Consider the following 13,783-nt stretch of genomic DNA (forward strand, 5'->3'; position numbering starts at 1 on the left):
ATTTAAAGTACCTTGTAGATATCTCATGATGTGTTTTACTGCTACCAGGTGTATCTCCTTTGGTTCACACATAAACCGACTCAAAGCATTAACTGTGTAATAGATATCTAGTCTTGTATTTACCAGATACTCACACATAAACTGACTCAAAGCATTAACTACGTAATATATATCTAGTCTTGTATTTACTAGATACATCAGGGACCCAATCATTTGCCTGTATAGAGTAGGATCTATGGGTTGTGATTCTGTTGCTGCTTCCTTAAGTCTATGAAGGTTTGTTTCCATTGGAGAAGTCATAGGTCTGCAGTTTAACATTCCAAATCTCTTCAAAATGTCCAAGGTATACTTACCCTGGTTTAGTATGATGCCATCCGAATTTCACCATACTTCTAATCCTAGGAAGTAATGAAGGAGTCCCAAGTCCTTCATGTCAAATTATTTAGCAAGGTCTTTCTTGCACTGATCTATATGAGGTGATCTCCACTTGTGATTAACAAATAATCAACATATAGAATCAATATCAACATATCACCTTTGTTTTGTTTATAGTAAAGATTTGGATCTGCATCATTCTTTGAGAAACCTAGCCCAATGAGATAAGTATCAATTCTTTCATACCAGGTCTTGGGAGCCTGTTTAAGCCCATAAAGAGATTTCTTGAGTCTACACACATGAGACTCTGCATTATGAATCTCAAATCCTTCAGTTTTCTCTAGATATACTTCTTTTGCAATCTTTCCATTAAGAAATGTTGTCTTTACATCCATCTGATGTACTTTCCATCCATTTGCTACGACAATGGCTAAGACTGCTTTTACTGAGGTGTATCTGGCCACAAGTGCAAAGGTTTCTTTGTAATCAATTAATTCCTTTTGTGAGAACCCTCTGGCTTCAAATTTGGCCTTGTGTTTCTCAATGCTGCCATCTACAACATGTTTGATCTTGTAGAGCCATTTGGAAGATACAACAGATTTTCCAGCTGGCCTGGGAATAATCTCCCAAACATCATTTTTAACAATGGACTGGTATTCATCAAACATGGCATCCTTCCATACTTGATGTTTAAGTGCATCTTATACATTGGTAGGTTCAGCTTTTGAAAGGTCATCCATGAGGGCAACATAGCTGGTGAATCTGTTAGGCCTTTTTCTTTATTTGAAGGTTCCTGAAGGGGCAACATACTGATGAGCTTCTTCTATAGTTTTGGTGGCCCATAGTGATCTTTTCTTGAGATTTTCTCTAGGTGGGTTTTGAATTTCACCTTCATTTTCCTCAAGATTCTCCCTCTGAAACTCAGGAGCGGGATCTTCATCTATGCTAGGAGCAGGAACATGGACTTCAGGTTCTATAGAACTTTGGGCTTTTATTAAGGCTAAGCCTTCTTTAAAAATTACATCCCTACTAAGTCCAATATGCCTTTGACCAGGTATGTAGATTTTGTAGGCCTTGGAGGTTTCACTATACCCAACAAATATTCCCCTTTTTCCTAAAGGCTCTTATTTTAACCTTTTCTCTTTAGGTAGATGGATATAAACAAGGCATCCAAATATTCTAAGATGGCTAATATTTGGCTTTGTTTTAGTAAAAAATTCCTCAGGGGTTTTATCTTCAATATGGGAGTGAGGACATCTATTTTGGATATACATGACAATGCATGAAGCTTCTGCCCAAAGATGGGTATCTAGGTTCTGATCAAGAAGCATAGATTTGGCAGCTTCTACAATTGTCCTATTTTTCCTCTCAGCTACCCCATTTTGTTGAGGATTATAAGGTACAGTAAACTCCCTCTTAATCCCAACATTTTTACAAAATTCTTTAAATAGATCTGAGGTGTATTCCCCCCCATTGTCAGTTCTTAGGGTTTTAACTTTATTACCTGAGAAGTTTTCTGTTAGGGTTTTAAATTCTTTAAACTTATTAAGGATCTTTTCTGATTCTTTACATTTCAGAAAGTAGATCCAAATTTTTCTAGAGTAGTCATCCACATATATTATATAATACAAAAATCCCCCTAAAGAGGGTACTGACATAGGTTCACATACATCAGAGTGGACTAATTCTAAAACATTACTTGTTTACGTAGTACTATTTTGAAAAGAGCCCTTACTATTTTTACCTACGACACATCCCTTGCATGCCCCTAAATGATATTGTTTTAACTTGGGTAAACCTGTGACAAGGTTTTCCATAAATGATAAAGCTCTGAAATTCTAGTGACCTAGTCTTCTATGCCAAACTTCATTTGTATCTGCAACTTCATGGATTAGGGCCAGGTTGGGCTTTGTCCATAGCTTATATAAGTAACCTTGTCTTTGACTAATGGTTTTGGCTTTCTTGATGGACAAATTCTTTGGCCAAGCCAACACTTTGTTGTTCATGAAGGTCACCGTATACCCATTATCCTCTAGTGTTGAGATGGAGACTAGGTTCCTCTTGATGCCTGGGACATATAGTACAACTATAAGTTGTAATGATAAGCCTAACTTCAGTCTGATGGTGCAGGTTCGAATTCCTTTGACTTGATATGTAGTCATCTCTGATTGTTACTTCCTCATTTGTCTCCTCTATCATGGAGTCTAACACTTCTTTGAACCCTGTAATATGTCTAGATGAGCCAGTGTCAATCACCCATGAGTTAGCCTTGTTTGATACTTGGTTTAAAAGTGCTGAGTAGAACACATATTTCTCAGAATCATCTTTGTCCTTTGACTTTCCAACTTTGACAAGTGTAGCTTGTTTACATCTTTCAAGACATTTAGCAACATAGTGCCCGAACTTGTCACACTTGAAGCATTGATTATTAGAGAGATCCTTCTTGGAGGTATTCTTGCCTTGATGTCCTTTCCTCTTCTTGAATTGTTTCTTCTTTCTTTTCTTATTGGAGTTGGTGTTTATAACTTGAAGATATTCATCTATATTCTTATGTTTGATCCCTTTCTTATTCAACCTTGATTCTTCTTGAAGACAATCTGCTCTTAGCCTCTCAAAATTTGGATATTTAGCCCTTGCACTGATGTCTTGAATGAACGTAGACACTAGGTAACCCATCGAGAGCAATGAGTGTTAACTCTTTGCTTTGGATTTCGTATCCAAGTGTTGCTAGTTCATCCCTTAGGGTAGATATCCGCATGAAGTAGGCATTGATTGACTACCCATTTATCATACTTATATGATTTATCTCTTTTTAGAGCCAAGGTTTTGCTTGCATTGGAAATCTCAAATGCATTTTCGAGTGCCTTGAACATATGATAGGCAGTCTCATGTTTCTTTATGATTGTCATAATATTGTTTCTCACTCCATCAATTATGATCTTGATGGACTTTTCATTACCCTCGATCCATGTTGTTTTGTCAGGTTCATTCTCAAGTTCTTTAGATTCGACTCTTACAAATGATTCAACTTTATTCTCCTTTAGGATCATCTTAATTCTAAATTTCCATGCTGAGAAATTGTTGCCTCCTTTGAGTCTATCTTCAAATCTGATAGTGCTGGCCATTTGAAGAAATGTGATGTTAGATATCTTCTTGACTTTGAATTTTTTCACAAATTTGAATGCCTCAGGTTCGATATACCGAGGCTCTGATACCATGTAAAAGTTATTCAAATTTCAATTCAAAATCAAGGTATGTATAATGATGTTGTATTGCAACATGTATAATGATGTTGTATTGCAACGCAAATATTACTTACAATATATATCAATTCTATTTTCTAATTATCTTCTATGTATTGCAGATGGTGGAGAAAGAACATTAATAATTTTGATGTTCTTTGGATAACAATAACAAGCACATATATATCTTACAAGAGAGATGTCATGGGTAGACATGTCTCCACAACATGGAGACATGCCTATCCATGGCATCTCTTAATTGTGCCTCTACAAATAAATCGATATGAATCGGTGTATGCTTATTGGGTTTAACACAATGATCAATGTTTTGTTTATGCCAAACGATAGGTATTGTCAACCGATAACAATGTGAATCTGTAATGTATGTTATCGGGTTAATAGTCCGATGAATCGACACCAATATGCTATCGGGTCTAGTAACCCGATAGCATATGATCGGCGCTTAACTAATGTTAAGCAAGTCACCAATCAAAACAAAAACGCAATCGGATATTATTCATTGTTAACTCGATAACATATAGTTATCAACTTTTAATATAAATTTTATATATATATATGTGTGTGTGTGTGTGTGTGTGTGTGTGTGTGTCTATATATATATATATATGCTCAAGAAAAATAATACAATAGTTGTCCAATTTTTTAGTGTAATGCACATCTCTAATTTATATCAATGTAATTTTGATCAAGGTATAACAAAGTTTATTTTGTGAAATCCCCTATTTTTGTTCTACATTCGTACTGAAGGTTCCAATACATTTGTAGCGTTTTCAAATAACCACAACACCTTTTTTTTAGATAATATACATGCTTGCTAAATTTATCTATACATTAATTTAATAATAATTATTTTCAAAATATATTTTACATAAAATAATAAATTCTATTTTTGCATATCTAAGGTCTCTAGTTCCCATGGCTCTGTCCAATAGTATGAGGAATTTGTAGAGATCAAGATCATTCGTTGTCAAAATTTCTAAAAAATCAAGATATTTACTTTTTGTGAGTACAAAATTTTATCATTCTACAAAAATTCAATAGTTTCAAGCCTTTGCACTAAACAAGACTTGATCATTATTTTACCAAAAGATACAATAACTTTAATTATAATTAAAATTATCTAGACAATCAATTAAAAATTTAATAAAACACAACATTTGTTCCTTTATGATAAAGATCAATGTAATTTTCTAAAATTAGAGTGAAGAAAGCTTATTATTTTTTGTATGAATTTGCCCAAATTATGGGTAATCCCTTGTTTTTGTTCTATAATAATAATGAAGGTTCTAATTAATCTATATTATTTCTCTTTTCAATAATTTCATTTTCTTAAATGCTACTATAGATCCTTACTGTGATCTTCATCCATTTTCCCTTCTTCCATCAGTCACCAAATAGCAACCAGTTTATCTCATCATAAAATATAAATGAAATGAATCATTATTAATAATAAAATATTATATTTTATATTTTATTCATGACTTACCATTATATAATTTAAAAAAATAAAATAAAATTAATGTATATTATTTAGATTGTGTACATATTATTTATTTAATTATTTTATTTACATTATAACATATTTATTTTGCTCATGTATAACTACTAGTTTTACAGTCTCTATACAGACAGACAAATAATTATTTATGTTAGTTTGAATTTATTTTATATAGTCATTAAAAAAAACTACGTAGAATAATCTGTATTAAAAAAAACTACGTAGAATAATCTGTATTTAACATATTCTATCTCCTCTGATTGATCAGCCACGTTCTTCCCATCATTATGGCTGGCTTGATGGATGGAAAGATCCCATCATTAAGTTTTTTGGAAAGGTCTCCACGTCAAAGTACGATGTACGAGGAATTCGTAGAGATGAATCCCATGAGTTGCCCGTACTTTTGCAAAATCAAGATATAAACGGGTTAAAGATTCTAGCGGTTCAAAATTCCAGTATCCTGCAGCAATTTAATAGTGTGTCGGGAGACTTGATATGGCTTCGCTTGAGTTGTTTATGGAATATTCCTTCTACTCTTTTACTGAGAAGTTTAAGAGTGTTGGAACTTCATGGCGTCAGCCCTCAAGATTTCTGCAACTTGTTTGATGATCGTGAGGTATGTGCATCTTTCCTCAGCCAGCGTTTTAATTAGAGCAGAGCTTTTCCATTTTGTAATATTAAATATTAATAGCAATTAAATCAGTGTTCGTATCGCAGCCTCCTTCCGAACTGCGTGCATTGGAAGTCGCATTGAATGGAGATTTTGGAAGCGCAAGCACGAGCACAGCTGGACCATCCACAGCCGTGGTCAAAAAACATGGTTCAACTTCAGAGTCATTGCAGCCTCCAATAGCTATTCGGAAATTTGAGGCGTGGTTAGGAAAGCTGAATTTGAGGAATTTGGGTAAGATAGTTTTACAAAATATTCGAGGCCTGAAGACACTCCCAATAAAATTTGAGGAAGTAACAAATCTGACACATGTAGATCTATCTGGCTGCAGCGATTTGGAGGTTTTGCCAAATTCTTTTACGGAAGAATTATTGCAACTCCAATATTTAGCATTGCGAGATTGCAGGAATCTTGTTCTCCAAGATTTGGGAAAAATCTCCACGCTTGAGTACCTCGACTTTCAGGGTTGCTCCATGCTAAAGGAAATGCCCAAAGGAACTGAGGTTCAGAAGTCTTTAAAGCATTTAAATGTGGTCCATACTGAGCTGAGGAAATTGCCTGACAATCTTGAACAGCTGAAAGATCTGGAAGAACTACATATAGGGAGCTCAGGATTGAGAGAGATGCCATCTTCTCTATATAATTTGAGCAGGTTAACAGATTTAACTCTGATAGGGTGCACTAATCTACTTCTTATTGGCAACTCTATTGAAAAGTTAGTACATTTGGAAAGTTTCAGAATATATAAATGTGGAATGAGAACGTTACCTGTTGCATGGGTGAATATGAAAATTTTGGATGTTCAAGATTGTCCACTTGATATGGAGCAGTTGCTGACAGGAGTGGATCCAGGAAATATGTCTCTGGATAGTTCTGAGGTGGAGGGAAGTATTGGTCAGAGTACTCATCCAAATCGCCCAGGTTGTTTAACAGATTTAATCATAAGACACAGCCGCATTCTAGAGATAGACATTCTTCAGGCCGAAAGTCTTTTTCCAAAACTTGAAATTCTTGATCTGTCCGACAATCGTCTTTTGACAGAGATTGGAAGGTTACCAGACAATCTGATAAGTCTGAAACTGACGAACTGTTCAATGCTGACAAGACTGGCATGCCTCTCTAACCTGGCAAGACTCAAAGTTCTTGACATAAGCGGATGTGGTGAACTAGAGACACTTAATGTGGAAGGTCTGAAATCAATACTAGTTATTAAAGCCAATGAGTGTTGGAAACTGCGAAACTTTGAGTGTCTGGATCTATTGGAACAGTTATCCTGTTTTCAAATCTCCGTTGGAGCATGGTGGATGCCGTCGTCAATTCCCAGATTTCTGGTGAGTCGAACCCTTTTTTCCCTATAAAAGAATTCTAGAACATTTATTTTACCTGAAAAAAGTCCAAAACATTTTTTTCCCTGAAAGAATTCTGGAACATTTTTTTCCCTTTATTTATTCTGTGTTTGATAAATTTGTTGATAATTTGTGTTTTTGCACACAACTATAAAATTTGCGTTTGATAAATTTGTTGATAATTTGCGTTTTTGCACACAACTATAAAATTTCTACCAGAGATCTATATATATATAAATAACTGATAAAATTTCTATAAAGAATGAAAACTTATCTATATATATTGAACTTCATATGTCTTCCATGACATGAATCTTAGGCTATTAATAACTTTTATGCCCCTTTTCTCCATAGTTTGTATCATGTGATCTTGTTTTCTCTTGTAAAATTGTCTCTAGGAGTCTTGCATTCTTTTTATAATTTAAAAAATATTATTTGTTTATTGATTTTATTTTTTAAAATTATTTTCTGATTAATTTTCATTAATTTATGATCTTTAATTGTTGTATGGTTTACCTTGACTCTAATTCTTATATTTGTCTATAGTCATAAAATCTTATGAATTCTTTCTGAAATTGTCTACAAAATTATAAATACTGTTATCTAAATCAAAGAAAATCTTATATACTTTTTCTAATTGAATTATATTGTCAAATTTCTAGTTAGCTTCAATTATGATGCTCATTTGAAATACTTTCTAATATATAATCTACAAAAATTGTCTCTACACATTTTAACTTCAACATTGTAACTTGATTTATTTCATTTTCTGACTTTACAATAATTCATATTATTTTCTTCCTTCATGCCATATAATAGCTGAAAGTACATTCATATTCACCTTGCCCTATTTTTCATGATTACTCATGTCTCTAGGTTTCTCTTTTACATCTATTTTTAGAAACCTTCAAATTTTTAAATTAATTTAATTGAAACCATATAATTTTGTGCTAAATTTAATGTTGGAGCTTTCAAATGAATCCATAGCTGGAATAAATATATTCCTCGGGCCTACGAGCATGAATGCTTGGAAAATGAAGTCCCCACCAAAAAACAATGAGATCATTGCATTGTGTTGCCTTTCTTATAAGCTAAAAAATTAAGGACTATAAAATTTCAAAAATATAAATGAAAAGTCACACCAAACTCTTGCATTCAACGTTGTGAGGGCATCAAACAAAATTATTGTCCTAGTGTGCATAGATTTTTTTGGGGGGAGATGTGATAAGTTAGAGATGTCAAAGAGAAAAATGAATAACAAGATAATAAAAGAAACATGATGAAGAAAGAATAAAAAATCATCCCTTGAAGTTGGAAAGATAATTATAATGAAAATGGAGGATGCTAAATATTGTTGTAAAATATTGATTGAGTGCTATGAAAGATGAAATAGGATGAGATTTAGAATCTAAAAACCAATTTAAAACATAGGGAGGAAAGAAAAATCACTAATTAAAACTTAAATCAACTAGGAGACTATTTTTTAAAAGAAGTTAAGAAAGAACTATTGAAAACTTAGCAGGTTGGGCAAATGATAGTTAAATATTAATGAAAGTCAAGCTAATATTTTTTTAAGAAGAAAACCTTATATAGTCATAGAATCTTGAACAAAAAATTGTACACTCATACTAATGCCTAAAACTAAATGAATGTGAAAATTATGAAATAGACATATTAGATATTACACCACAAAAACATAAGTGCATAGAATTAGAAAACATACCTTTCTATTATGCTCCTTTTTTATTAGGAAAGAGGGATAGAACATCCAACAACTTATTATGAAAATGAAAAAGAATGCATGGAAACTTTATAAGGACAAAATTCTAATGTATGAAATTTTTTTCCATAGTTTTTACCCCCATATAAGTATAGTTGTGCCACCATGTGACAAAAATGTCTAAAACACATAAATGAAAATGTGAAATAAATAACATTTAAGACATACACAATGCTATTCAAGAGAGGAATCCATGGTCATATGTTATGATTTCGAAAAAATCATGTCAAAACAAAAAACCTTTAACACAAAAGTATTTGAAAATATAAAAGTTATAACACAGTAGTATTAGTAAATCAAAAAGAATATATAAGAAGGAAAATTAATTTATATAGAGGAATTACTAGAAAATTAGTTATGAGTAGAATATAAAATTTTGAAAGAATAAAGTAATGTATAAGCTATTTAAGAATAAAGTAATGTATAAGCTATTTAAGAATAAAGTAATGTAAAATAAAATATATGATTCCAGTTATAGCTTCATTTATCATTAGGAATGATGAGAACCAGTTGCAAATATGAGTCACTGGGACTAGAATGCTCTATTTATAGTTGGTTCTTGCATTCATTACTCTGCTTGTATAGGGAAAGTGATAATGATATGGTGATAATGATATTGTTTCATGGATGAATACAATACTAATTATTGCATTCATTGCTCTGCTTTTGAATTTTTACTGAACGACATTTGATTTTTGATTGATTCATATTTTAAATTGTGCGCAGTTCGAAAGAGCTGGAGGAGTTTTGAAGGAGATAGAGGGTCGCACGGAGGCGTGCGAGGCTTCAGTTTTAATAGAGGATGTCAAGCCGAGCGGTGAATTGTGAGATTGAAGTATCATTCCTTGGTCATACTTACACCAACCACTCTTCTGGTTCGGACGATACATTACATATGCTGATGTGGAGAAAAGATTCAGAAGTGTTTAATGACTTTAAATTCTCCAACGATGACGCAATACATTTCAACATCAACGTACGCAAATCAGAACGACGGGTTTCATTTGATAAGCCACGACTCCAAAGGGGATGGATGGTAGAAGCCATAAATGGGCAGGTTTCTAAGAATTTGTTTAATTTATTTGCATTATCATTTTTTTTATAGAATTTTGGAGTAGTAATTTGTAGAGTTGGTGATTTCATGAATATTAAATTTTGTTGCTCATTTGTAAGTACTGTCTTAGATGATATTCTTCAATAAATTCTTAATAATATTTTTTGCATATAAAATTTTGAAAAAAAGTTGGAGATAAATTAAAAGAAGAAATTTATTTTGTGAAGTTGTGTATCATTTCCCAACAAAAGATTGTTGCTTCATTGAAATAGAGAAAGATTCTTGTTTATCTTTTTCTCCTAATTAATAATTTACATAAGAACACTCTAGCCACTTAAATTTAAAAAAAATTGTACACAAGCAATGATGTGAGATATAAGATCATTTCTCTTTGCATTTTTAAATACTATATACATTTTATATAATAAAAAATATCAAATTAGTTATAGAATAGTTTAGAAAATGAAGTTTTCAAAATTCTTAAAAGTTATGTAGGTATTTTGTTAGCATGTAGAAGTGTACAACAATAAAAACAAATAAAAAGAGAATGTAGGGGAAAGGACCCAGTAGTTGAGCATGTACCAATTGTTGTGAGGGTGGTTGATACCTTTTGTTCCAAAAATTGAACAAATAAAACCTATTGTTTGAAACAAAAAATATCAATTTTTGTTAGGAAATGTACCAACAGTTGTTAGGAAATGTACCAATAGTTGTTAAGAAATGTACTAATACTATAAAAAGTAACCAATCAGGTGATGCCATGTCAGCTGCACAACTATTGGGGTCTCTTTTGCACGCCTATTGGTCTCACAATTTTTTGCAGCTATTTTGGACACCTTGGCAAAAAGCATGCTAATGTGGCATCATATTTGATGATGTGGCCCTCAAACCTTAGTTATAAGCAGAGGACTTGCTAAGTAAGCTGCTGTAAAAAAATTGAAGTGATTTGAAATTTCCAAGTAGGATTTTGAGAAGCACAAAGTTAGGGTGCACAACTACTAGGTCCTTTCCCCTATGTTGTAGCATAGAAAAACCAAAAACAAAAACATGTATGAGATTTAGTACAAAATAATTTGCCTAGGCCTATTGACCAAATAATATATAATGTTTTGATACAAGTAGAGAATAATTTTCATAACTTTGAGAATAGGTAGACAGATGTAAAAGCCTTATTCTTTATATAAGGAGAAATGGTTGAATCAATATTTGCAAGAATTGCATAAAGTAGGTCTATGCAAGCATAGAAACACTATGGAGATAGAGGAAAACACATATAAAATTATTTCAACTATATTTTTCTATTCAACCTATAAAATATTTACATATTGATGGTGCCTCAACATAGAGGTCTTCATTATAGATTGTTTAAAATAACAAGAAAAATAATCATAAACTAAATAATAATAAATTTGTTTATTTTCCTTTCATGTATTGAACATGCATGATGAGTTTATATCTTAAAAATCTAACATGAATGCATCTAAAAATATAATTCATGTGAACTTAGGAAACCTTGGTCAATTATAAGTTGCATGAAAACATATGCCTGAATCACTTATCAACATGCCCCACCTTAATGTAGATGGACTCACAAGATGACATTGAAGTTATAAAATTTGAACATTTGGAACTCGATTTTCCTTATATTTTGTAACAATATGAACATTTCTACACCTAGTCATATAATTCCACTTATTACCATCTTTCAATCATAATAAGCAGCAAAGACGTATCCAACTCAAATATTTAAACCTTTCTTAACTACTATTCTATTTGGCATGTAAACATTCGGGCTTGTAATACCTTTTGAATGTATATATAATGTTTTGGCAATTAGAAACACAATTTCATCTAAACTTATAATTTGTAAACAAACTTTCGTAGATTTTCTATTCTACTCCCTATTCCAACATAGTTTTTTAGAATGATTCCTCAATCTAAAAATACTACAAAGATGGAGATCCCAACACATTTCCTTTTTATGTATTCTCCTATTGCAATAAGAATATTGAAGATTTTTCATTGATTGAAATGACTTATTTATATTATTTCGTTTGCAACACCATTTATATTTTATTCACTTCTAACATATGCAAGGCCTTAATTATTTGGTGTGACTATTAGTTCAATGGGCTCTCTAGTTCCTTGCTCATACATTTCCAAAATAATTCCATCATAATATATTCCTTTCATGATCCTAAAACTAACAATCTCTATAAAATATCCTTAATTTTTTGTTATAATATATGTGTGATCCAATAGGTTCTTCTTCTAGATACACTACTCTTCCATTATTCTCAGTTCTCTTGCCAGTACTTCCTTAATGGTACTCAAATACTTTGTGCCCTTCACCTCCACACTTGAAACATTTTCCTCTAAATGGCCTTCATTCAGATCTACTCCCATCTCTCTTGTCTTCATCATTGCAGAAGGAATTATTGCCCACTCTATCATTGTAGTAGGAGTTTCTATCATCTCTCCCTTTGGGATATTGATTATTTTCTTTCTGTTCACAATGGTAGGGCTTATCTTTTTTTATTTTCTTTTTGACATAAGATTACCCTTATCTAGACTATATTTTGCCTCTCTAAAAGCTTCCTCTTTTAGACCTTTACCTCTACTAAAACTTCTTGTTCAATTTCTCCTACACCTTCAGTGAAAATTGGAATGCCTCCTCGACTATGGTTATCATTACCAAACTCAATTCTTTAAGAATGTTTGTTCTTAGTCCATTGATGTACCACACAATCTTTTCTTTAATTGCTTCACTATATCCAACCCTAATGATCACTTTGTAGAATTCTTCAGTGTACTACTTCATATATTTCTTCTTTTGCCTCAACTTTTGTAGTCCCTTTAGCATTTCAAGCTCGTAATCAGTAGGTATTTTAAAGTGGAAAATTAAACCCTAGTGACTCCCCACCTAGGAGAGAGAAAGCAAGTCACTACGATGATTTTCAATTGGAAGAAACTTTACATTCAAAAGAGGGATGTGAATCCACAAGGGGAACACGGATATGAATGTTGGCATATGTGTAGAGTTTGATGACATGATGGTAATGTATGTTGTCATTGATGTCAATATGCTGAAGTGTGAACTGGTATATTGAAGTAAGCAAACTGGCAAGTGAACTAGTATAATGGTGTGAACCGGTATATGCAAAAAGTGAACCGGTATATTGGAGTGTGAACTGATATATGCAAACTTTGTATCAGGGTTTCATTTGATATGACTATCGGTTGGTAGTCTCAGCTTCAGGGTTTCCGGTTGATGTATTCCAAGTCTGTGTGATTCGACTGACGACATCCTGTGATGAGTTAGCATTGAAATGAAGATCAAATCGCATTGCCACATCAGCCTTATGCACGTGAAGGATTTCCTTGAGGATCTTGCATGAGAAGATTGATTCTATCTACCTTGGGAATGTGCAAAATCTTAGTAAACGATGGAGAGCGTGTGATGAGTTATCAGCTTCCAGAAGCGGTGAAGAACGGACGATGGAGAACATCTTGAGATTTGTTCAAGATTGTTTTACCCTATGTAATGTGTTTAAATGGCCAGTATTAGACCGACTGTATTGTTAACCTAGATGCTTAGGGTTTTAGGTTTTGGCCACTGACCTAATTATTGTCTATAAGGTCGATGATGTTTTCTATTTGAATTTGTTGGCAAATGAATGTATGTGAGGAGATTCTTTCCGAACCAGAGAAGTAAGTAGAGATTTGTAGAGTGTGATTGTAGATGTAAAGGAGCTGAAGCGGATCTGCCTTGGCATTAAGTGCTATTATCAGATCAA

At 32.7% G+C, this 13,783-nt stretch overlaps 1 protein-coding gene across 1 annotated transcript; it reads left to right on the plus strand.

The window, feature by feature from the left end:
• The first annotated feature begins 801 nt into the window (after window positions 1-801).
• On the plus strand, window positions 802-10,071 carry LOC131876119 (disease resistance protein TAO1-like). Its single transcript, XM_059220907.1, has 4 exons — window positions 802-849; window positions 5,405-5,752; window positions 5,854-7,137; window positions 9,659-10,071. Exons 1-4 carry the CDS (start codon window positions 802-804, stop codon window positions 9,758-9,760), a joined length of 1,782 nt encoding a protein of 593 aa, XP_059076890.1. The 3' UTR covers window positions 9,761-10,071.
• Window positions 10,072-13,783: the final 3,712 nt, after the last annotated feature.

Source organism: Cryptomeria japonica, chromosome 5 (assembly GCF_030272615.1).
Source record: "Cryptomeria japonica chromosome 5, Sugi_1.0, whole genome shotgun sequence".
NCBI lineage: Eukaryota > Viridiplantae > Streptophyta > Pinopsida > Cupressales > Cupressaceae > Cryptomeria > Cryptomeria japonica.

What these genes read in the sequence shown, in the direction of transcription:
- LOC131876119 (XM_059220907.1), top strand. Translation starts at nt 802, where the DNA reads ATGGCTAAGACTGCTTTTACTGAGGTGTATCTGGCCACAAGTGCAAAG. An exon ending in ATCTGGCCACAAGTGCAAAG is followed by an intron (nt 850 to 5,404) that starts GTTTCTTTGTAA and finishes CTGATTGATCAG; the next exon opens with CCACGTTCTTCCCATCATTA. An exon ending in ACTTGTTTGATGATCGTGAG is followed by an intron (nt 5,753 to 5,853) that starts GTATGTGCATCT and finishes TTCGTATCGCAG; the next exon opens with CCTCCTTCCGAACTGCGTGC.